This window comes from Zophobas morio, unplaced genomic scaffold, assembly GCF_036711695.1.
Source record: "Zophobas morio isolate AGI-343-1 ecotype UQ-CSIRO unplaced genomic scaffold, CSIRO_AGI_Zmor_V1 ptg000023l, whole genome shotgun sequence".
NCBI classification, from domain to species: Eukaryota; Metazoa; Arthropoda; class Insecta; order Coleoptera; family Tenebrionidae; genus Zophobas; species Zophobas morio.
In genome coordinates, this window is record NW_026972128.1 from 2,519,817 (window position 1) to 2,544,053 (window position 24,237).

Consider the following 24,237-nt stretch of genomic DNA (forward strand, 5'->3'; position numbering starts at 1 on the left):
TTTATTGCTACAATTAATTTTAAACTGTAACCACAGTGACAGCATAATATAGGATGATACAGCAATTACGGCGGAATAAAATTGTCCTGTGAGTTAAAAGTCATTTTGAGGTGAAAATTATTCAGTTTTTCATTTGTAGCACATATGTTGGTTAATAAACTTTAACTTACACTTGAAAAATGTCATCAGGTATTAATAATACTATATTTGGTTGTGGTATTTATATGTTTGATTACTATCAAGTTGAGTTAGTCCAGCGAAAATTTGGGGGATATTTGAATTTTCTTAATTGATGGAAGATAAGCAACTCTAAAGGATAGTATGTAGCTCTGAATTACTGTTGAGCAGGTATAGATACAATTCTTTACATGTGCACCGCTCTGTAATTATGTTAAATTTTTATATGACTTGATTAAAGGCAATATCAAATTTTCATTTCTATAATGGCTACAAAAATTACTGCAATACGTATAAAGATTGCCTTATGTTCTGTTATTGTATTGTTGATATACCTATTAGAAAAATAATTTTTTGTGTACTTATGATATTAATCTGTTCATTTGGTATGGAATTTTAATTCAGTGTTTAATTGAATATTAATTCTCATAATTAGCTTCGCAGACCTGGAAATGAACGTGTTCTTATAATACCGTATTTGAGTTACGTGTTTTTTCAGGTATTATTAGTAATGACCTTTATCTTATAAGTTATTTTCTAGAAAATCGTTCGCTACATTTGAATTACACTGTATGTGAATCGATTTCTGTAATAGTCTAAAATACTTATCTCTAGAAATGTATTTTGCATGTTAATTCTCTTCTCCGAAAATAGACAATATGTTCTTACAACAAAAGTTATATATGGATTGTAGCCTAATTACAATAATATTCAAACTTGAAAAGCATTAACCTAACATTTTCTTGGGTTGTAATTCTAAGTACAAATGCCATTCTTATAAACTGAGCTCCATACCTTTTATAAATTAATATGATACCTAAAATAAAACAAAAATTAGCTACAAAATATTTATTATAACTTTTTTTCTACAAACAGGTGCTATACTTAGTTAAGATATTTCTAGCTACTTGTTTGTTAGACAATTCAAGAATGTAGTTGCAAAGACAGTGTAAGTCAGTAATAATCTGAACATCACCTTATGAACCTAAAGTAGACACAACCAGCTCGTAACAATACATTATTTCAGTTTTCCTTGAAAATAAATACTGAAGTCGTGACAAAAAAAACTTACGTATATTACAGCAAGAGAATAAATTGAGTCCAGTTGAGTCCTCAGTCTTGCTATACGTAATTAAAAATTACTCCAACAAATTATACCTATGATGACGACTTCTACATTAATTATGCATAATTAATGTTAGATTATAGTTAATTTTGTTGTTAAAAGTTCACATATTGTCCTTTTCCTGTCGTTAATTCCCACAACACACGGTATTCAGCGTCCTAGGTTCAAGCAGTTTCTCACTGCAACTCAACACTTCAAATCTCGTCAACGTTATCTCTCTTAACATCGCGCTTAACCCACCAACCCCCACAGAATTTCTCCCGATCAACCTCCTCTCCCCGATCGCCACTCTTCTCCAAAACTCCGGTCGCATCTTCCCGTCCGGACTTAAACTTAGCCAATGATGTATTAGTCCGGCAATAAATCGCGCGCATCCGACTGGATAATCCGCACTAAGTAAGTCCGATTGTGGAGACGGGATGCCCCGATGACGTAACAAATCTCGATAAGAGACCGTCGCGGCTTTGACCAAATAACAGTTCACTCGCTGACTATTTAACGTTAATACGAACCTGTTTTTTGAGCAGTTGGTCGAGCGAAATGGACTGCGGATGTGCGGCGCCCTACATCGGTCCGTCCCTGGAGAATACCTGCGGGGGCGGCGCCTTCGTACTCTTCATGAGCCTCTTGGACACCTTCATCCGCAATAAGTGTGATTTGTCGGAAATCTGCCAAAGAGTGACCCCCAGGAGGCAACCCGATGTAGAGTACGACTTTGTGGTGATTGGCGGCGGCAGCGGAGGGGCGGCAGCGGCTGGAAGGTTGTCGGAGATGGCGAACTGGAAGGTATTGCTGATTGAAGCTGGTGGCGACGAACCCCCGGGCTCACAGGTACCATCAATGGTGATAAGTTACCATGGGAACCCTAACATGGACTGGAACTATAGGACGGAACCAGAGAAAAGTGCTTGTCTTGGGTTCCCGGAGCGACGGTGCGACTGGCCTAGAGGAAAGGTGCTGGGTGGGTGCAGTGTGATCAATGGGATGATGTATATGAGGGGGCACCCAAAGGACTACGATAACTGGGCAGCGCTGGGCAATACTGGGTGGTCGTACCGGGACGTGCTTCCAGTTTTCAAAAAATCGGAAGACAACCAGCAGATTGGTAACGTCGTGGAGAGTGCGTACCATGCCACTGGAGGGCCCATGACTGTGTCCAGATTCCCGCATCATCCCGAGCTGGCAGATGATGTTTTAACGGCTGCCAGAGAATTAGGGTATCCTGTTAGCGAAGATCTCAATGGTCGACAGTACTCAGGGTTTACCATAGCCCAAGCAACCATCAGGTGAGCCTCTTATTGTTCTTAGCAACGAAAAAACACCGCTGGTACTCTTGGGTCAAGATCAAGGTTAATCGTTCTCATTTCAATACAATACATATTACTCAATTCAGCATTTACCGGTAGGCATTCTTCGCTTGTTTGTAATAGTGTTTATTCACCAACGAAAATTGTAATCATCGATTTGGTAATTTATTATCACCACGGGCTGTTGACCCATTTAAAATATGTTAGTACCGCATATAACGAGTTTTAAATTTCCTCACTATTAAAGGCTGACATCAACGAATGCCGCTTGATTATAAAAATTATGCTCGTAAAAGTATATTAACTAATGTTAATTTTATAAATACCTGGATTCGTATTAAACGAAGTAATAGAAAATTGATGAGTGTTGGTATGTAAACGCGGATTATTACTGTGCCATATAAAATTTCAACTACATGCTTATTGTTTTAGAGAATTAATTACTCTTGTCTATTTTTTCCGGTAATTAAAATGTAAATTTTATCGACGGGTTTTCAAAAAGTGTTATATGACATCATTCAAATTACAGATATCTCTTGGCTATAAAAGTAAAATTACCGCCTGCATATTAAAGAATGCAGAAAATAATTAAAACTAATGTAGTAATAACGGCCATAAAAAAAGTGTGCGCAGTATTTTTCAGTTAGTTTAATGAAAATTTAAGCTCCTTGATAACTACGAAAAGTTTATCTCTGAGTGACGTCGAGTTACCGGTATCCCACGATTAACCTTTAATAATGATCAAAACAAAATTTAAAAAAACTGAAATTTAAGTGTGAGTTATTATTTGCGACTCTTATGGCATGCGAAGATTCGTAATTGCCATATGCATATTGATAACAAACCGCTAAACCCGAAACCGCAATCTAAAGTTGCCGCAACGGTCTTGACCTTGCTGCGCTTATTTACATACCCACACATTTTTTGCGGGATGGGTTCTTGTAACATACTGATACTAAAACAGTTACGTCCGTTAAAACTTGTCCATAAAAATTATAAAGTTACTACTACAGGTGAGACTTTATTTTTTGCTTTGTAATAATAAGTTCTGGAAGTGATAATTAACTACAAATAGGATGATTTATTTATATCCAATCAATATTATTTTAATTGTAAGCTGTCATGCAAACCATATATTTTTAACACTGTATTAATTATAGTCTATTATGCAAAGCCATACATTTGTCAAATAGCCATGTTATCAGGTAACCTGTGTGCATCAAAGATTGATTAATGATTAAAATACGATAAAATATGGAATATCGCCGGGAATTAATGCTACTATTAATATCGAAGTTGATTGCTCTACTGCACATAGTGGTTTACATTAAATCCTTTTTTTATTTCATTTACGAGTATATATTATGTTTGATAAAAAACTTTCCGCTTTCAAGAATAAAAGGAAAATTGTCTTTTAAAATTTATAGGTATATTTACATTAGATAAAGTAGTAATTTAAGGGATTATTTGTATCTCAAATGAACCTTCTGTATGCTCTAAACAAAACTGACTTACCTAGAACACAGAACAGTGGTGTCCCTTGTCAGTTGTAAGTCTATACGTCGAAAAATTATTATACTTTCAAGGGAACTTTATATAAATTTAATAAAATATTCACTCTTAAATCTCATGTCAGATGCTTTAAAACATATTGCTATTCATAAGCATAATTTTATTATCTTTTCTAAATATTTATTTATAATCATAAAAGAAATTTTTTCTAAAGCACACAAATTATGATTTCTGAATACTAAAAATCCAACGCAGAAAGTAGAAAACAATATTTTTATTAGTGTAATGAGAACTTTTCTCTAATTTTGTCTTTTTTCGTGGGCACTGGAACACAATCACATATTTCAAATTATGGTCAAAAGATGGTGATAATTAATTCTGCAATAATTCCAACCACGTCGTGTTTCAGCTTCTCGGAAAGATCTTCGTAAATTCGATATGATGCAGTTTTTTACTAATATTTTTCTACTTTAATTCTAACAATAACATATTCTGGTTTTTACTAAAGACCGCTAAAAAAATGTTAGCGTAACACACTTGAAATTACGAGTAAGTATTGTATACATATTTATTAATATTTTGATTTATTCAAATTCTAAAAATAACTTTGCAAAGGAAAATTTAACATTATTTTTGGAGTGAAAGGTCAAAAAAAAATAGCAATAGACTCAAATAGTAAACAGAGTGAAAGTCACAACAATAGAAAATACGAAAATGAATCAACAAGGGAAGTGGGAGTTGGGAATCTCAAATTGTGAAACCGACGTTTTCGCAAAGTGTGTTCAAAATCCTAGTCGTAAAAAGCAGCAGTTTCATGGTCATACATGACCATATTTTCTATCCTATTATATTAAATCAATCGTTTTTTTTTATTTAGCCTCAAATACACTAAACTAAAGTTGAAACGAAATTTGGACAGTTATTTGCAGAAACTTTTTCGCTTTGGAGCATAATGAATGGCGTCATCAAATTTGTCACTAACATAAACATATTAATTGTTATAAGTGCAATGTAAGAGTAATCATAGAGTAAGTTGCGATCCCAGAATTTCCAGGAAATTGAATGACTCAAATTTGGTTTAATGTTTTGTAGCGATCTGGCATTATTTAATAGAAAGCTGACTATTCTGACAGTGTCAATAATGTTGCTTGTCCATACATTATCTCGACGATTTATCAACCTTGTTTTCGTATCTCTCATGTAATAGAGAATATGCCCAATAACAATGTCCCAATCTCTATGGGACACTTGTATATTAATTGTAGTTGTAATTTTGGAATAGTCACCATTTACAAAATAAAGAAAATGGGTTTTATCAATCTTTATAGACCTGACTTGCATATTGAATTATTCTACCCTTCTTACACGCTTCTATTTTTCCAGAAACGGCTCGCGCCTCAGCAGCGCCCGTGCGTTCCTCCGCCCGGCTCGCTACCGCCCCAACCTGCACATAATGTTGAACTCCACCGCCACCAAAATTCTTATCAACCCCAGCGGCAACCAGAAGACCGTCAGTGGCGTCGAGTTCCTGTACAACAACAAACTCCACACCGTCCGAGTAAAACGCGAAGTCGTCCTCGCAGCCGGCGCCGTCAACTCTCCCCAGATCCTCCTCCTCTCTGGCATCGGCCCCAAAGCCGAGCTCGACAAGGTCAAGATTCCCCAGGTACACGAGCTGCCAGGCGTGGGCAAGAATCTCCACAACCACGTCACGTTCTACCTCACCTACCAAATGAACAAGGAAAAGGCCGTCAACGACCTCGACTGGGCCACCGCCCTCGACTACATCCTCAACAGGAGAGGCCCAATGTCGTCCACCGGGATGTCGCAGGTGACGGCGAGGATCAACTCAAAGTACGCGGATCCCTCGGGAGTACACCCTGACCTGCAGATTTTCTTCGCTGGGTATCTGGCGAATTGCGCTCGATCGGGGGAGGTGCGAGAGGCGAAGGATCCCGAAAAGCCAGACGCTCCCAGGCACTTGACTATCTCGCCGGTGGTGTTGCATCCCAAGAGCAGGGGCTATGTGGGACTGAAGTCGAAAAATCCGTTGGATCCGCCGCTCATGTACGCTAACTATTTGAATGAATCGGAGGACATCGCGACGCTCGTTGAGGGGATAAGGGTTACACAGAGGCTGGCGAATACGAGGGTCCTGAAGGAGAAGTACGGACTGGAGTTGGAGAAGGAGGAGTATGGGGATTGCGGCACGAGATATGCGTAAGTGTGGGGATTTTATTGTAGCCAGGGTTGGGACCAAGGGGTTGTAAATGCATGGAAGGAAATAATGAAATACGCGCTCTTTCTGAAAAATTAGTTCTAAAAAGACGCCGACGCGACGGTAAGGTTTATAGTGGCAATTTACATATTCTTTTGGCTAACTCAATGATGTTGTTAACGCCGTAGACAAGAAATCATCATATTTTTAGAGCATGTCGTTAGCGGGTTCATATTTTTATTTTAATTTTTGCTTATGCTTAATAATAATAATAATAATTGATTGGTGTTGATATTACAAATGTGCTTGCAGATCCATAAAATATGAGTACAGGTCATTACGCATTAAGCAGTCTTTATCACTAAAGGAGTCGTTTAAGAAGTAATAGGTTTTCTGCGCGACAACTTCTTTTCAATTTTATTAACGCGATGTTTTGAAATGAGGCATATGCTTAGTTTACTATAAATAGTTCCAGTCTAAGATTGAGTTGAACTAAAGTTCATGACGTCATCCACCTTTAAGTCCTGATTTGACACTCATCTCATTGTTTTTAATGAAATGCTGTAGTTTCTGTTTTAGTTTTGAATAGCACTCGTAAGGACTTTTATAACAAATCCTACATGAGATCTTTATCTTCAATAGTGTTTGAAGTACTAACACTTTATCTAACTATATCTGACATAAAGTCGTTAAAAGTCAAAGCAGTTTACACATTTTTAGAAGTTCCTGAATATCAGAACATTAATAAGAGTGTCTTATTACAGATACGACTCTGACGACTTCTGGCAATGCGCCGCCCGCTATTACACCGGTCCAGAAAACCACCAAGCCGGCTCTTGCAAAATGGGTCCTTCCTCAGATCCCATGGCCGTGGTGGACCCCGAGCTCAGGGTCTACGGCATCGAAGGCCTCAGAATAATGGACGCATCAGTAATGCCGGTTCTAGTTTCTGGTAATACTCACGCCACTGTTGTCATGATTGCTGAGAAGGGTGTGGACCTAATCAAACAGAAATGGTTGGGTGGAAATACGTTAGCTAACAGATTTGGTAGTGGTAGTGCAGGAAGTGACAACCAAAACAGAAACACTGGGACTCAAGGGGGTTATGGTGGTGGTCACCAGTATCCCCATCACCACTACTACCACAATAATCAGCAACATGGGGCTATGGGCTCAGGGTTCCAGCATAGCGAGCAGTTTCACAAAACCCATCCGTATATGCCTAATCCGTTTGTGACGCAAAGACCACAGAGAACTTACAACCAACAGACTGCCTCTGGCTACCCGCAGAATTATCAGGGATATCAGCAGGGTTATCAGGGAGCTTACCAGGGAGGTCAGCAGAGTTCTGGTGGACACTATCAGAATAATGCCAGGAAGGGTCAGAGTTATTCAGGGTATCAGAGCGATCAGGGCTACTCTAATGACGGTAGTTACGATTATAATGGATAATGAGGTCGTTGTTGCGATGAAATGTACTTTGGGATTTAGTTATAGCTTAAGAACGTGATTTAATTGTTCAGTGTTTGTGTCACTAGATGCAAATTTGTATTTGCTGAGTATAGAACAACATGTGTTTTTTAATGTAGGTAATTAAAGTTTTCTCCACACGTTGCACTGTGGACTACTAAAATCTATAAGTTTGTTAAATATGACGAAAATATTACCTTTGTGATATGTTTTAGTAGGTATTCAGTTAGAGCAAAGTATTTGCTAAGGATTGACAGCACTTTGTTTTAACTTTTGCTAGAATTTATTGTGAAGTACAATATAAAAGGATAAATCGATTGAAGTACAGATTTCTATCCTTTACGATTAAAATACTCCATAGAATTATGATAGCTTGATTTTCGCCTTCCATATCCAACTTTATAAAAAAAAATCTAAGACAGACAGTATTTTGTATGTATGGGTAACAGATCTAAGAATGCAAGAAGCTGAACATTGATACTTTAGATTTTTACCTTTGTTCATTAAATGTAACAATTCTGCTTGAGTTATTCGGTATTGTTAAATTATTTCAATTCTCATAATTATAAATTATTTTCTCTGACACTACCTACGTAAGGAAGAAAAAAATACTAGTTCGAAATATCGTTTCAATCTTAGGATTTTGTATACAACATAGCCGGAATTGGACTAATTGGAGTTACATCGTGTATATGTAATTTAATTAGACACTAGTAGGTGATAATAATTTAAATGTTAACAATGTTTTAATTGAACAAAAATGCAAATAAATATATTTTTCGAATTAAATATTTTGTTCATTATTTCTTTATTTAGTGAGAAGGCCGTGTATTTTAAATATTTACTTTTATTTAGTTAATTATAAATGTTTTCTACTTTATCACTCTTAATACAAAACTTTCTACCATGATTTCCATCCCCTAGTTACGTGTTAATTGTTACATTTTTGTTGAAAAAAATTATAACTAAGTTACTTATAATGTTTCATAAAGCTTTCTTGTGCCTCCTTTGAAACAATAAAATATATGTACCTAAAGAGGCTTTTTTTTCAATGTTTCTCTTTTATTTTCACTAGCAACAATATCAGCGATGTTAACAAGCTTGTATTGTATTTTAATTTAAAGCAAAATGCTTTATGTTGAAATTATGGTCCAAAATATAAATAGTTGTCTGTATTTGAAATTTAGAAAAAATATATACCGGATGTCCCAAGTTATTCGTTCTGACATTTCAGAAATTTTAAAGTTAAAAATTTTTAGTTAACACAAACAAAATTTGTAACATGAGGGCACTCTTTTTTGTTTCCGGAAATAACATTGGCTGTTTATTTTTAATAAAAAAAAAATCTATTTTTTGCACAAAATACTTTTCAGTAGTGTAGACTTAATATCTTATTCATTTGGTAATATGTTTTAAACATTTTTGAAATTGTGACGTCCTAAGTTATTTACTGTCTGTTCTGTTATGGGTTAAACTACGAAGGAATCAGAAACACCGCTGATTAAAAGTCCGATACCGTTCCTCCCCTTAAATTCGCAAATGAACCCGTCCGGATGTGTTTACGTCTACTGTGACATTGTATTAGTGTCTTCTCAAAGTAATCGACTTCGAGTTGCCGCCCCTAACATTGTCTTGCAATAAAGTTCGAACTATAGCTTACGTCAATTAAAAAAAAAAGCTATGCATTAATATAGGTATATTTTTTTAAGTTCGAAACTTCAGCTTACAACTACATGTTCAACTGGACCATTTTTTTTAAATCACAACTACGTGATAGGACAACTCATTTTTGTTGAAGGAGTTCATTATGCTTTGTCCAGGTGACATGTGATCAATGATAAAATACAATTTTTTCTCGTAATTTGTGATATAGAAAAAAATTTTAAGAGAAAAATATGCATCCTATAAAAATAGTATTCAAAATGCTGTAAAGTAATCGAAAATACTATTTTTTATTAAAAGCGCGGAGGTCAGAGAATGAAGTCTATCATAATATGCTACTTTGTTTTTGTATAGAACTCAACTTCTTAGTAAACTTAGTTGTAATAGCAAAATGATGTTTCTTTACTATACCATCGGATGAGCAGAATTTTATATTTTTAACCTAATTGTTATTCTAAATATATTTTTTCAGATGCACATGTTACATATGAAGCAGCTTTGAAGAAATTTTAAACGAAATCATATTTTATTATTTTTTACAATTTAGCATTAAAAATTATAGAACAATTTTTCGAAATAACGTAGTATAACTTGAAAAATAAACGTGTAAATACATGCAATTATCAATAAGAACAAGAATCTTTATATTTTACTGAACACTAAATATATAAAGTAACTACAAGTATATATTTAGAACGTCTCACAGTGATATGTGTGTACGTTTTCCAAAACTGTCAAATTTTGACAGCTGTAAGACGACCGATGAGTCTAAGGCACGCATCAAAAGCCTCCTGCGCCTAAAATATTTGTTGAAAGATATTTCATACAACACTAAATTGCTGAAGTGTTTAATTAGTTACACATCATTAGAGAAAATTACCGGAAAGATCGAGTCAGTATCTATTTCGTGCATTTTGAAATTTTTATTGCCTGCTAAAAAAAGCACAGTTTGCGCTTGCATTATAGCTAATCATTGCAAATTCTTTCTCCATTCCGGACGTCAAATCATTTGAAATATTTAAATTAGCGTTAACTATTCACAGGCAAAGGTTACAATTTCGAAAATCACATTCCGATAGACAAATGAAAAAATTTTTGTCACGTTCAATAAAAGTACATGACGCTGAAAATCGAACAGGGATTTAAACTGGATTATAATTCGGTGTTCAAATCAACTGAACAGTAAATTATGACGGACAGCGTATAATTAGATCAACAGGCGAAATTCCTATATATAGAGCCTTCATTTAGCTAAAATAGATCGTTATTATACAGTTGTCAATTTGACGAGTAAATAAATAAAGTGCTGATAGCAGCGTCCATCGGTGTTTAATAATAATTATTGGAAATAAGCTGACTCTGGCCCTTATTTAGTGGAAAAATTAAGAGAAATAAAGAAAGTGTGTTAGTGGCCGGCGAGGTGATTAAAATAGATAATAAATGAGTGTGTTAATTTCACAAAAGAAAACAAAAGCGAATTGACTGTTCATTCAGTATTTGTGAATGAATAGTGTAAAAATAAATCGGAATTTCAAAAATAGAGATCATTTATTGCGTAGACTCATTAGCTGTCTGTAGTATTGCAAGTAAATAAATATATTTCACAGAGTATTTTTTTTTTCTTTAAAAAAATGTATCTGCTACAAAATTAGCGTTATCATACGTGCATACATGTGTGTAGAATACATCAAATGTATAAAAATATGTTTTTCTCGTATTTCCACTCCACTCCTGTCATTAATTAAGCAAACGAGAGACATGTATAATTGACAGCTTGTTTACTTTTCTGAGTCGCCGTGCGCTTTAGTTATTAAAAAATTGCAAGTGATAGTTCGGATACGGTGCCAGAATATTAAAAATATCCACACATTTTTATGATTGGGTGGAGAATTTCAGGTATTATTAAAACCGACACGACGAATACTAACATCTGCTATTAATTCCAGAAAGTCCAGTCTAAAAATTTAATTACAGCCACCACTTTTATTCGCTGTTTCCACAGAACAATTCCAAGAATTTGAGGTAATAATAGTAGCATTGCGGCTTTATTGCACGGGATGTCCTCATGTGGCTTAGAAAATGTGCACCAGAGTTTTATTTTTTTCGAAAATAAAGCGATCCGACCCAGAATAGTTTTCCGATTTCGTAAAAATTTGTCAAATTATTTGCAGCCACCTACAAATAACCAAATCTTAAAATACTGCGACAGGCAGTATTAGGAAGTATTAAAATAGACCATGGTGTGTACACAGCATGAGGCTGAAAGGCACTCATTCAGATGAAGACATTTAACATTTAACACGAAATGGTCCGGGCGTTCGTGGAGGATGAAAATTCGCAAAAATTTTCTGCTATCCTTGATAGTGTGTGCTGTCTCTATGGATATTTTTGTGTGTAGGAGTGCCACCACCATCAAAATTGGTAAGTGTGATCGGCTAGGTTATTATTGGCTTGACCAATGTATCCATTTTGATGTGATTGATTTGCGGGTAAAACCAAAGGGTTTAGGTACATAAAGTTTCATTATTACTTTTTTTGCAAGTTTAAGTTTATTGTGCGTGTATGTAGTGGCTTAAATTTTATTCTGATTAAGCCAATAACTGCCAAGCGAGAATACTTACGACGTAATAAAAATCGTCAGTTAGATTTGGAATTCTTTATTATAACCTTTAGTTGCTTAATTCAATCGTGTTTAAAATATGGTACATTAACTGCTGATAAAAGAGAGTCTATACACCTAGAATTTGTGTCTGTATATTTTTAGTCATTTTAGTGTGTTACATGGGTGCGAAATTGGTAAATTAAGCTAGTATTAATAAATAACATAACGATCATTTTCAAAATATAATTTTTGGCCGAATAAAATGTTAATTTTTAACATATTAAGCTTGTACTAAAGTTTAATGCAATTTGTCTATTGGTTTCTAAAATAAACTGTAAAATCTTAAATATTTTTATCAAAGATCTACAGCTGGCCTAAAGAAACGTCTACATTTTTCCTAATAAGTATGTCGTTTTTACCTTAAACTATATGAAATATATACAAGGAGAAACAAGTTCTAATAGATATTTTTTACCCTCTACAAAAATTGTTGATTTATGTATTTTCACTACATTCAGACGTTTTCTAACCAAAAATTGTTTTCGAAATTTAATTTTAAAATAATTTGGATATATTCGCTGTAAACCATAACTGGACTTCGTAAAAAAAACAAAAAAGTACCATTTTCTGTTTACTGTGAGCACGGAACATCATATCGATAATAATTCTCTAATTCTAGATTGCTATTACATTAACAAATCCTCTGACTTAAAATCTAATTTATTGTATTGAAATATGCTACAAGCGGTGATCAAGGATAAAAAAATAACCCAGAGTCTATTTCAGTGTCTAACTTTCAACAAAAATGTCCAAAATATGTACAAAAATATATATATTTTTTATTTGTCATTTGGACGGCAGTATTTCTTACTGAATAATATTTTCGAAATTTAAAATAAATCAACCATGCGTCACGATTCAAGTTAATTTTTTTCGTCCTAAAAAAAGTCGCCACACCTGTACGTATTATATATTTGCTTTTGAGATTTATGTCTACTATTTTCTGTAATAATAGTATAATTTTTGGCATTGATCCCAAACATATGTACCACAAAAAAATAAAGCAAAAACGATCAATTTGAATGCTTTTTGGTGCAAAATTTTGCTGTACGTAAGTGAAAAATATAACACAAATACATAATCAAAAAGATTTTTTTTGCATTCAAATCGTTGAAAGCATGATATTTATAGAAATTTTTGTCAGATTAATTGTATTTCTTCTAGTAGACTTTGAAATTTATTTTTAAAACAATTGAGGTTGTCCGTACTATTGATGTAGGTAATCATAATTTGAATGAATGAGGTCATGTTATGTCTAAAATTTATTTAGTAAGAAAAGACAAACATAACTACATAACAATATAACAAGTGTTCAATATGTTGCCCTTCAGTTTGAATACAAGGGCCAATTCGTCGTTTAATATTATAAGACATTCCACAGCTGTTGGAGAGTAATTGACAAGCGTTCTGGATAGCTGGTATGAGTTCGAAAACTAGGTGAATGGAATTTTTGAAAATCGTATTTTTTAGGTGTGGAAAAATGAAATATGGTCAAATCGGGTTATCGGTAGTTCAGTAGTTTTCATAATCACAAACAGACACGGAAGGATGAAATTTAACATTTTAAGATTTCGCTTAGATATCACGAGTTAAAACGAAAAAATGACGACTAAGTTTCAAAATTGTCAAATTAATACTAATGTATCATAAATGTTTTAAATAACTTTACACTTATATGAGAACGACATGTTGTCTTGAAAGAAAATTGTTTTGTTGTTTCATATTGTTTTTCAGATTTTTAACTTGTCGATTATAAATCCAACAGTTTCTTTTTTTATCAACTCGTGACATTATGTTAATTCAAAGAGTAATTTGTATGTTCAAAATTAAGACATTTCAATTTACTACAGTTGTATTTTAGTAATGAAAATGGTGTATTCTTTGGAACAAAACACATTTACTGTGAAGTCTTATTATTATAATGGAACATTTCAGAATAGTGAATGAATCTACTCAATGTAAGCGTACAGAAACGAGTACGTTAAAAGATTTCCAGAAATTGAAATTCAGGAGGCTTCGTCATTTAATCAGATTTGGAATATAATTAATACGTACATTCATCAGAAATGGTGTAATTTCAGATGGATCAACGGGAAGGTCTCCAGTGTTAAAGTACATTGTAGATCATTTGAGACAATAACTTGAACAAACCACTCAAACAACTCGGTCAAAATTATCTTTGAGAACTGATGTACCGTTAAACACAAGCCAGAAACTTATTAAAAAGAAGCTAGACATACATTTATAGAAAACTACCATACCATTGTCGATCAACTTTTATCTGCAGATATCTCTTGTTGCCTTGCAGTTTGTAAAATAAGCTCAATGCTATCTGAATAATATTCTATCTAACATTTTTCGGTGGTGAAATTGTGTTCCTTTTATCCGGGTATGTTAATTCGCAAAATTTGAGAATCTGGAGTGGATTAAAAGCCTACAAATTTTCTTGAGAGCATGATACATTCCCAGAAAGCTGTAGTAGGATTACTATTATACTATTATAGTAGGTACTTGACCCATAACTTCCACCACATTCCCCTCTTTTCATGGCATTAGAATTGTATTTAAAGATTAGGTATGTTTTATGTTAACTTAACTAAAGGATACAATATATGATTCTAAGCGAATAGGTACAATGTTTGTTCTTTTGCATGAACAAAATTAACAACTTTCAAGTTAACATTTTGTAATTTTATGCAACCAATTAAACACTTGTAGCAATAAATTAGACATTACACGATGTATAATAAATCAATATCCATTTAGATGTATGAATCATTTTTGAAAGCCCTGTACACGAATAACTATAAAAGTAAACTTTCCTGTTAACATATCAAAACACTTAGTACAAAAGATGATGATCAGCTTTATTATTGCCCGAAATTACAAACATGCCGTAAAAATATGTAACATAGCTAAAACTGGTTCCAAATTTATTCACCCTTCCAGAACAGTGGATTGTTCAGGTGGCAGTTACCACAGCCCAGAAGAGTACCCTCCTGGAGGAATTCGAGTGCGTCGAGGTGTCGGTTTTGGCTCTTTCTTGACCTCTTCCTTGACCCCCTCATTTTCGGTAGCTGTTTCTTTTTCGTGTGACTCCTTCGATTCAGGGGTTTCGGTGGAGGTGATGTTTTGCTTCGAGCTGTCTTTGGCGACAGTTTCACAGGCTGTGGGCTCTTCTGGTTCTGTTGGAAAAGCTAAAATGTTGGTATAGCCGCCACCAGGAGGTCTTAGTACCCTACTTGAGTTCCGGGTGTCAGAGATGCCAGTGAAAATATCAGTGGAAGTCATTTTTGCGAGGAAACTGATGTGAAGGTGGCTTTCCTGGAATTTGATGAATAATGCGAAAATTTTATTGAAACTGTCAATTTGTTGATGTTTTTGTTTCCATGTGTGTTGGGATCTATACAGATATATGTGGTGCATGTTTTTAATTTTTTAACCCCCGACGCAAAAAAGGTGCATTATAACTATGATCACTTTGTCTGCGTAGGTCTGTGTCTGTGGCAGCGTAGCTCTCAAATGGATGAACCGATTTCAATGCGGTTTTTTTTTGTTTGAAAGCTGATTTGATCGGGAAGGTCCTTGCAAGAGTCGTTTGATGAATAACTTGGTTCTTCGAGGATGAAAGACAAAAAAGTATTAACTGCATATGTAGATGGAACGGTAACTTAAAACAACAGTAGTAGTGAATGAGAATTGTAAAAGACAGACAAGAGCGGAGGCGTCGTGGGAGGGCATATGTCCAAACATGGAATATTTAAGCTGAAAAGAAGAAGAAGTTTCAAACAACAAGTCTGCAATTATTACCTCAAAAAAGATTTCAAAACAGTTATGACAACTGTAGATGGATACTGAATCCTTTTTTAGAGAATTCTTTTCAACATGCTGAAAGTCGAACAAACAAAAAGGAATAACTTATTGAAACATCTAATGCTGCAATGTTGAAATTAGATTTTTTTTTAGAACTTTGGATAAGTTCTGGGGGGTAAATTCATGCAAGTATATCCCCAATTCGTGAACGAAGTAGTCGGTTCCAATTGCAACAACACATTTAAAGTATGAGTAAATTTTTTCGTCCGAAAACAAAAGTGAGAAATCGCTTCCAAATTGAAAATGATATCACTGTGTGCATTAAATACAGCGATTTGCGATTTATTTTTTGTTTAAAAATGTTAGTGATTGCGTTTATATTCCGCAAGATGGAAGTAGTAATATTGATGTTTCTGGATATGCAATAAACTTACTAAGTTAGTTAAGTCTTAAGGCTATTTTTATATAAATATTTCTTTATTTACGTACAAAAGATAAAAATAAATGTCTTGGTGGCGTTTTCTTTTTTATTTTCGAAATCGTTTCACGATCCCCCTTTTCTTTAACCACCTACACTTTGGGGATCGCTATTCGATGCAAATGATTTATGATATTATTTTTTCAATATAACATTGCAGGTGCCCTTTTCGATGCCCCCGACCCCTACAAAGAGCGAGCTTTCGCCTTGGTCATCAAAGAGCTCAACTCCAGACATGTGCACAGCACGTATAAAATCCAAGCAGTTGTGGAACATCTAAACGGCGACGATCCTCTGGAGGCAATGACAGCAACTTGCTCATTAATGAAACAAGGCGTTGCCGGCATTTTAGGGCCAACTTTGGAGCACAACTTCAGAACAGTGCAATCGATTTGTGACGATAAGGACATCCCCTATTTAGATGTAAGATGGGCTGATGATCCCGGAACCCCCACAATTAATTTTTACCCATCTCAAAGCGCGCTGACACGACTCTACGTAGATGTTATCGCAGCTTGGGGCTTCGGAGACTTCGTCGTTTTATACGACAATGCACAGAGCCTCAGACGAATCATGAGCTTTCTCGAGACGTACGACGAGAAACATAAAATCGTGTTGCGCCAGCTAGACCAGCCCGACAGCGGAGATTACAGGTAATTTCGTTGCAGTTTTGCATTGCCACGTGTTATTAACTCAACATTAAGGCCGGTTCTGAAAGAAGTGAAAAAGACCGGGGTGATGCAAATGGTCTTGGACTGTTCGGTGGGGATTTTGCGGGAGGTTTTGATACAGGCGCAGCAAGTGGGCCTGATGTCGGATAAGCACACGTTTTTTATCACCAATCTGGATTTGCACACGCTGGATCTGGTGCCGTTTCAGTACGGAGGAACCAACATTACTGGGGTGAGAAATCCTTTAAAACGTTTTTTTCTATTTGATAGGGTTAAATGATGCTTTAGTTCTATAGATAAAAAATGCGGATTATGTAAGACCGGTTGGTCTTGGAAATATTTCATCTTTTAAAACTTAATTAAATGCGACTGTCTTTTTAAAACTTGTGTCCATAATTTTGTGAAATGTCAAGAAGTGTGTTTAACTCGTGATTGTGACGGTAATATATTTATATCACATTTCATTTGAAAATATCAATTAATAACTAACAAAACTCACTGACGGATACTATATGTTCACAATTTCGTACCTATTACATTGTGCATTTATAGAAGTTGATGTGTTTTTGTTTCAATAGAAACAGGACTTTTCTTGCTTTCATATTTTTCGATCAAGATAAAACATTTTTCCGTACATTAAAATGATATATGTTCATGTTTCGTAGCACTAATTGCCTAAACCATTTGTGGAATTATATAGGGCTTCCGTAAATATTCCATATATTCCAGTGAACCCTGATTTACTTCTTCTCTTTCGAACTTGTAACTGCCTATTTTGTTGTTGCTAATTATTTATTTAAGTGCTTGCATCACCTCGAGCATATTAAGCTGTAAACTGAGAGTTTTATTCATTCAAACGAAAAAAAGTACATATTTTTGAAGCGAAAAATTCTTTGTTTAAGTTATCCATATTATAAAAAATATTTATACAGGAATAGCACTGCAAAAAATGTTGACTCTTGTTTTTTATTAATTTTGTCATAAAAGTGTTTCAAATGTGTCAAAGGTAAACCTGCTAAGTATTCTGTTGTTCCATCTTGTTGGTAGTAGGTAGTAACCCAAACGAAGCTCTTCATCATACAAAAAACCTGGCCTGTATCGTTCCCCAGTGATGATGAATATCTCAAAAACACAACGAAACAACAAACAATTTTACTCTAAAACAAAAAAATTGGTCTAAAGAGTTTAGACAGTACTTCCCTCGCTGTCGGAAACTTGACGACTGCATGCCTATTATGTTTTTTTTTCTCATTACATTTTTGTAGTGGGAATTTAAAAAAAAAATGTGATGACGTCATCAACATTTTTGCAAGGACACGTATATCAGTTGGGATAGATGTAGTGTAATACTAAGAATAAAATTATTGTGTTCCCAAATTTTCGGGAAAATGAATTGGGTCGTTTTGAATATTGATTTCTTATAATCAATAAAATAACGAAACAATTTACTCACGTATACGGCGCCGGTGTGTAATATCTAGAGAGCGGATTTCTGTCGGGCTAGGCAAGGCCAAACTCGGTACGGCTCGCACGGGATGCGAATTCATTGCCGTTGCGGACTGCACTTCGTTTATTTGAGATTAGAATAACGTTGTTTCGTTGCACTCTGCTGTTAATTCCCGTTCTCATTTACTTAGCCGTTTGATTAATAAATCGTTAATTATATTTATGGAATCCAGCACGTCCCCCCCTATAATCGAGACGTAGCCCGACAGAAATCCGCTGTCTAGTAATATGAGGGTCAACTGAAAATCGTTTATGTATAAACATTCTTAATTTATGACAAGCGTAACAGCATACGTAAGAGCCAAACAGAGAAACTGTAAACAAAACGACCATCGGTTTTATTGCTTCGACTTCCGCTTATTATATAAAACATTGCGTTTTATTTTAATTCTTGACGGTGAAATTCACAATTGGTTGATTATAAACATGTCTATTTCGCATTCGCGGAACCAAGTGACCGCATAAAACAAATGCAGGTCTGTAATGTTAAAGTCGATGTAAATAAGCGTGCTACTCTTATGTTTCAACCGAGTTTTTCCTTTAACAAATTTTGTGTCTACCAAATTGGGTTGGTTGGGGTGTAATACTAATAATAAGTGTTGCCTTTAATTTAATCAATAAAATAAATTGACTTCATTAATTTTTTTGAACCACCTCTTAAGAAAATCTAAAAAATATGAATGGAATGATAAATCACAAGTACAAACTCATCATATTTTTTGCATTTTAGATAGGATTTATTCAGCAAAATTTAAGGGTGACGTCATCAATTTTTTTAGGAGGGATGAACAAATACATTTTGAACAAAAGTTTACCATGCTTATAATAACTTTAAAATATTCCCAAGATTTCAAAGCATTCGGTTTTGTAATTCCTGATTAAATCGATAAAATAAATTCACGCCTTCATTAATTTTTTTGAGTCACCCTGCATATGCAAATCCAAAAATATGAATGGAATGATAAATCACAAGTACAGACTCATCATATTTTGTACATTTTAGATACGATTTATTCGGCAAACTTTTGAGCTGACGTCATCAGTTTTTTGTAGAAGATAACCAAATATATTTTGACTAAAAATTTATTATGCTCTTTATAACCTTACAACATCTGCAAGATTTCAAAGCATTCGGTTTTGTAGTTCCTGATTAAATCAATAAAATAAATTTACGCATTCATTAATTTTTTTGAGTCACCCTGTATATGCAAATCGAAAAAATTTGAATGGAATGATAAATCACAAGAAGAGACTCACCATATTTTGTACATTTTAGATAGGATTTATTCAGCAAAATTTTGTGGTGACATCATAATTTTTTTAGGGGGGACGACCAAATACGTTTTGATCAAAAATTTACCTTGCTTATGATAATTTTAAAATATCTTCAAGATTTCGAAGCATTCGGTTTTGTAGTTCCTGAGTAAATCAGTAAAATAAATTTACGCTTTCATTTATTTTCTTGAATCACCCTGTATATGCAAATCCAAAAAATATGAATGGAGTGATAGATCACAAGTACAGACTGATCATATTTTGTACATTTTAGATATGATTTATTCGGCAAATTTTCGAGCTGACGTCATCAAGTTTTTGGAGGGGATAAGCAAATATATTTTGACTAAACATTTATTATGCTCTTTATGACCTTAAAACATCTGCAAGATTTCAGAGCATTCGGTTTTGTAGCTCCTGATTAAATCAATAAAATATATTTACGCATTCATTAATTTTTTTGAGTCACCCTGTATATGCAAATCCAAAAAATATGAATGGAGTGATAGATCACAAGTACAGACTCATCATATTTTGTACATTTTAGATATGATTTATTCCACAAACTTTTGAGCTGACGTCATCAAGTTTTTGGAGGGGATAAGCAAATATTTTTTGACTAAAGATTTATGATGCTCTTTATAGCCTTAAAACATCTGCAAGATTTCAGAGCATTCGGTTTTGTAGTTCCTGATTAAATCAATAAAATATATTTACGCATTCATTAATTTTTTTGAGTCACCCTGTATATGCAAATCCAAAAAATATGAATGGAGTGATAGATCACAAGTACAGACTCATCATATTTTGTACATTTTAGATATGATTTATTCCACAAACTTTTGATCTGACGTCATCAAGTTTTTGGAGGGGATAAGCAAATATTTTTTGACTAAAGATTTATGATGCTCTTTATAGCCTTAAAACATCTGCAACATTTCAAAGCATTCTGGTTAGCAGATTAAAAATTAAATTTCCAAATATTGTTTTATAATTTTGATTTTTTTTCCAAAAATCTGGACGTTTCGGGTGAAAAGTCGATTCAGAGTTGTAAACTACATGTGTAGGACTATGTTATTTTATACAATTGAAAACCCATTTACTATGTACAATTTTGAAGTGACGTCATCGCATTAGTGGTGGGGATGATTAGACAAATTTTGGTTAGCGTTTTACCATCTACATGATATTCTTAATATAAGTACAAAATTTCACAACAATCGGTCGAGTACTTTCGGAGATTATCTGTCTAATAAAAATCCGGGACAACAGACGGACAGACGGACGGACAGACGGACAGACGGACAGACGGACAGACGGACGGACAGACGGACAGACGGACAGACGGACGGACAGACGGACAGACGGACAGACAGACGGAAATGGGAGACCCATTTCTTCGTCTTCTAGGGGTCATGAAAGATCGAGAAAACGTAAAAGTAGAGAGTCGGCCGACGGACTCGATTACAATACTTCCTTTGCTTACGCTCGGGAAGTAAAAACAGATTTGAATGTTCAAAAGTAATACTTTTACCGACATATGACATATCAAATGCTCTACAAATCATTTATGAAAGCCTTATAGAATAATACCCTTTTGTAATTAAAACTATGAATTATTAAAAATATTGCGACGACCATATTTTATTAAGTAACGGTACAGTACAGCTGAAGTTCTGTTATTTATTTTCTAGATTCGCATGTTTGATCCACAATCTCCATCAATTCAAACGCTCAGTCGTGGTATTTTTGCTGATGAAATACAAAAAGATCCCGTTTTTGCTATGCTTGCTCCCTACCGACTACCCCTAGATGTAGTTCTAGTAATAGACGCAACAGAAGCATTCGTCGAGACTTTGAAAGAAATTCCTGATGTTGCTATACCCATAGACTGCCTGGACAGCGAAAGATGGCTTTCTGGTTTAACAATCACAAATATATTGAAAGGAGTAAGAATTAGATCGACAACAAATTACATACAAGCAGTTTGTTTTTCAGAAGCAGTTTTCCGGTCTCAGTGGAAAAATATCTTTCGATAGTAAAGGCTACAGAAATAAGTTTGCTATTGACATTTTTGAACTGAAGGAAGGAGGAATAACCAAAGCAGCAAACTGGAGCGACGAACGATCAGTCCAAAAAATGATGATTACTCGTCCTCCTCAAATCGAAGAAGAAGATACCCGAAAAACGTTGAAGGATACTTCGTTTCGTGTCCTTATTAGTTTGGTTCGTATGAACGAAAACACTGACAATTTACTAATTATTAGTACAGGTAGAACCATTTGCAAGGTACAAAAAAGTGAGTAGCGTGTCGTCATCGAGGAATGATGAATACGAAGGATACGCCATAGACTTGATTCATGAGTTGTCATTGATTGAAGGGTTTAATTACACTTTCCTTATCCAAGTTGATAAAAAAAATGGGGAGTTTAATCCTGCTAAAGAAGAGTGGGTAGGCATGATAGGTGCTATAATAGCAAACGTAAGTGAAAACATTCAGTGGATGAAGTATACTAATTTTTAATATTTTCAGAAGGCAGACTTGGCTATTGCAGACTTAACCATAACATCAAGTAGACAAAAAGCGGTAGATTTTACAACGCCGTTTATGAACTTGGGTGATTTGTCATAAGTGTGTTTAACTAAATTTTGAACCATCCAATTTTCAGGAATAAGTATTCTCTATCAAAAACCGAGAAAAGCCCCACCCAGCTTTTTCTCATTTGCAGACCCATTCGCGTTAGAAATTTGGAGACTTTTAGCTCTCGCTTACTTCTCAGTTTCATTGGTGCTATTTGTTCTTGGAAGAATATGTGCTTCAGAGTGGACAAATCCTTACCCTTGCATCGAAGAGCCCGAATTTTTGGTCAACCAACTGAGTTTACGGAATTGCTTTTGGTTTGTGTCTGGAAGTATTATGCAACAAGGAACAGAAATTGGCCCCTTGTATGAAAATTTAGGATTAAGTGAAGAAACATTTTACGAATATTGTTTTCAGAGCTTTATCCACACGGCTAGTAGCGGGAATTTGGTGGTTCTTTACACTCATTATGGTTTCGTCATATACTGCAAACTTAGCTGTTTTTCTGACAAGAGAGACCCCCATACCTCATTTTAATGATGTCTTCGAATTAGTACAAAACGCAGAGGCTAAAAATATTAAATGGGGTGCGAAAAAAAGCGGTTCCACGGTGGATTTCTTCAATGTAAATAGTATAGAGTATAGTAAACTGCAGTATGTATTTGTTATTTTGGAATTTTAGGCTTCGAGAGACCGGTTCGCAGAATATGGTCAAATTTATGACTACATGATGGCACATGCTGATGATGTACTGGTGGAAGATCCCACTCAAGGTGTAGAGAGAGCAGAACGCGAAAACTATGCTTTCTTCATGGAAATAACATCAATAGAATATGAGATTCAAAGACGATGTAATTTAACAGGTGTCGGAAGGTTACTCGATGAAAAGAGCTATGGAATAGCAATGAGAAAAAGTACTCGCCTTTATTTTTGTATCAAAGAGTGTTAAATGTTTTTTTTGTTTTAGACTCAACATACAGAAACGTCTTAAGTCGAGCGATTCTGCGGCTACAACATTCCGGAAAACTGACGGAGTTGCAGAGAAAGTGGTGGGAAGAGAAACGTGGTGGGGGTTTCTGTGAAGTACGTAATCATATGTTGTATTCTTTTATATTCATATTTTTTTTAGAGTCAAGATTCTCAAATGGAAGCTACTGCGTTAAATCTAACGAGTGTTGGTGGTGTGTTTTGGGTTACAATTGGAGGCGTTATTCTAGCAGTCGTATTAGTAGTTGCTGAATTAATTTTACATGTGGTCAAGGTTTCCATACAAACAAAAGCGCCGTTCGGACAACTGCTTGTGGAAGAATTCCGATTTTATTTTAAATTCTCAGGGATGGTGAAACCTGTACCTAGGGCGCAGTTGGAAATGGCTAGCAGAAAACCGAGCGAGGAAAGATTGTCACGGGTGAATAATTAGTTTGAAAGTATTTATATTATTATGAATGTTCCTACTATATTAAATTTATTTTTGTTTTAAATGGGTTGGACTATTTAACAAGAGTAGAATAATATTCGGATAATGCCAGTAAGTTATTATAATAAAAAAAAAACTCAACTCAGTGTATAATTACTAATTAGATAATTATTTCAAATAAATAATTTTCCAGATACATGAATTTAATTATCGACTCGCCCCAGGGATGCTTATTAATGTGAATTATTTACAGTAACAACAACTTATTTAATATTACTTTTAAACTTGCTCTTGAATCCTAAATACCAAAGGGTTTTTACTAACGGCAATTCCAACATTTAATTAAAACCAACAGTATATAT

General features: G+C 34.6%; 4 protein-coding genes across 7 annotated transcripts in view; 2 read left to right on the forward strand and 2 right to left on the reverse strand.

Annotated features, from left to right (window-relative positions):
• Positions 1-24,237, reverse strand: part of LOC135134348 (hemicentin-1) — a 718,216-nt gene that overhangs the window by 479,947 nt on the left and 214,032 nt on the right. The gene's annotated exons all lie outside the window — the stretch shown is intronic.
• On the forward strand, positions 1,773-8,173 carry LOC135134236 (glucose dehydrogenase [FAD, quinone]-like). The gene is made up of 3 exons (XM_064062865.1): positions 1,773-2,589; positions 5,506-6,342; positions 7,105-8,173. Exons 1-3 carry the CDS (start codon positions 1,844-1,846, stop codon positions 7,790-7,792), a joined length of 2,271 nt encoding a protein of 756 aa, XP_063918935.1. The 5' UTR covers positions 1,773-1,843; the 3' UTR covers positions 7,793-8,173.
• Positions 11,435-23,934, forward strand: LOC135133977 (glutamate receptor ionotropic, kainate 2-like). The gene is made up of 13 exons (XM_064062545.1): positions 11,435-11,494; positions 11,644-11,893; positions 16,586-17,078; positions 17,130-17,328; positions 21,572-21,826; positions 21,864-22,103; positions 22,150-22,359; positions 22,411-22,495; positions 22,547-22,823; positions 22,876-23,083; positions 23,141-23,372; positions 23,426-23,541; positions 23,588-23,934. The coding sequence occupies exons 2-13, from the start codon at positions 11,800-11,802 to the stop codon at positions 23,876-23,878; spliced, it is 2,700 nt and encodes an 899-aa protein (XP_063918615.1). The 5' UTR covers positions 11,435-11,494; positions 11,644-11,799; the 3' UTR covers positions 23,879-23,934.
• Positions 14,981-15,512, reverse strand: LOC135134533 (uncharacterized). The gene is made up of 2 exons (XM_064063231.1): positions 15,377-15,512; positions 14,981-15,319 (listed from the first exon to the last, which is right to left on the reverse strand). Exons 1-2 carry the CDS (start codon positions 15,423-15,425, stop codon positions 15,108-15,110), a joined length of 261 nt encoding a protein of 86 aa, XP_063919301.1. The 5' UTR covers positions 15,426-15,512; the 3' UTR covers positions 14,981-15,107.

What these genes read in the sequence shown, in the direction of transcription:
- LOC135134236 (XM_064062865.1), top strand. Translation starts at nt 1,844, where the DNA reads ATGGACTGCGGATGTGCGGCGCCCTACATCGGTCCGTCCCTGGAGAAT. An exon ending in ATAGCCCAAGCAACCATCAG is followed by an intron (nt 2,590 to 5,505) that starts GTGAGCCTCTTA and finishes CTATTTTTCCAG; the next exon opens with AAACGGCTCGCGCCTCAGCA. An exon ending in GATTGCGGCACGAGATATGC is followed by an intron (nt 6,343 to 7,104) that starts GTAAGTGTGGGG and finishes GTCTTATTACAG; the next exon opens with ATACGACTCTGACGACTTCT.
- LOC135134533 (XM_064063231.1), bottom strand. Translation starts at nt 15,425, where the DNA reads ATGACTTCCACTGATATTTTCACTGGCATCTCTGACACCCGGAACTCA. An exon ending in CTCTGACACCCGGAACTCAA is followed by an intron (nt 15,320 to 15,376) that starts GTAGGGTACTAA and finishes CTTTTCCAACAG; the next exon opens with AACCAGAAGAGCCCACAGCC.
- LOC135133977 (XM_064062545.1), top strand. Translation starts at nt 11,800, where the DNA reads ATGAAAATTCGCAAAAATTTTCTGCTATCCTTGATAGTGTGTGCTGTC. An exon ending in TGCCACCACCATCAAAATTG is followed by an intron (nt 11,894 to 16,585) that starts GTAAGTGTGATC and finishes ATAACATTGCAG; the next exon opens with GTGCCCTTTTCGATGCCCCC. An exon ending in TAGGTGCTATAATAGCAAAC is followed by an intron (nt 22,360 to 22,410) that starts GTAAGTGAAAAC and finishes TAATATTTTCAG; the next exon opens with AAGGCAGACTTGGCTATTGC.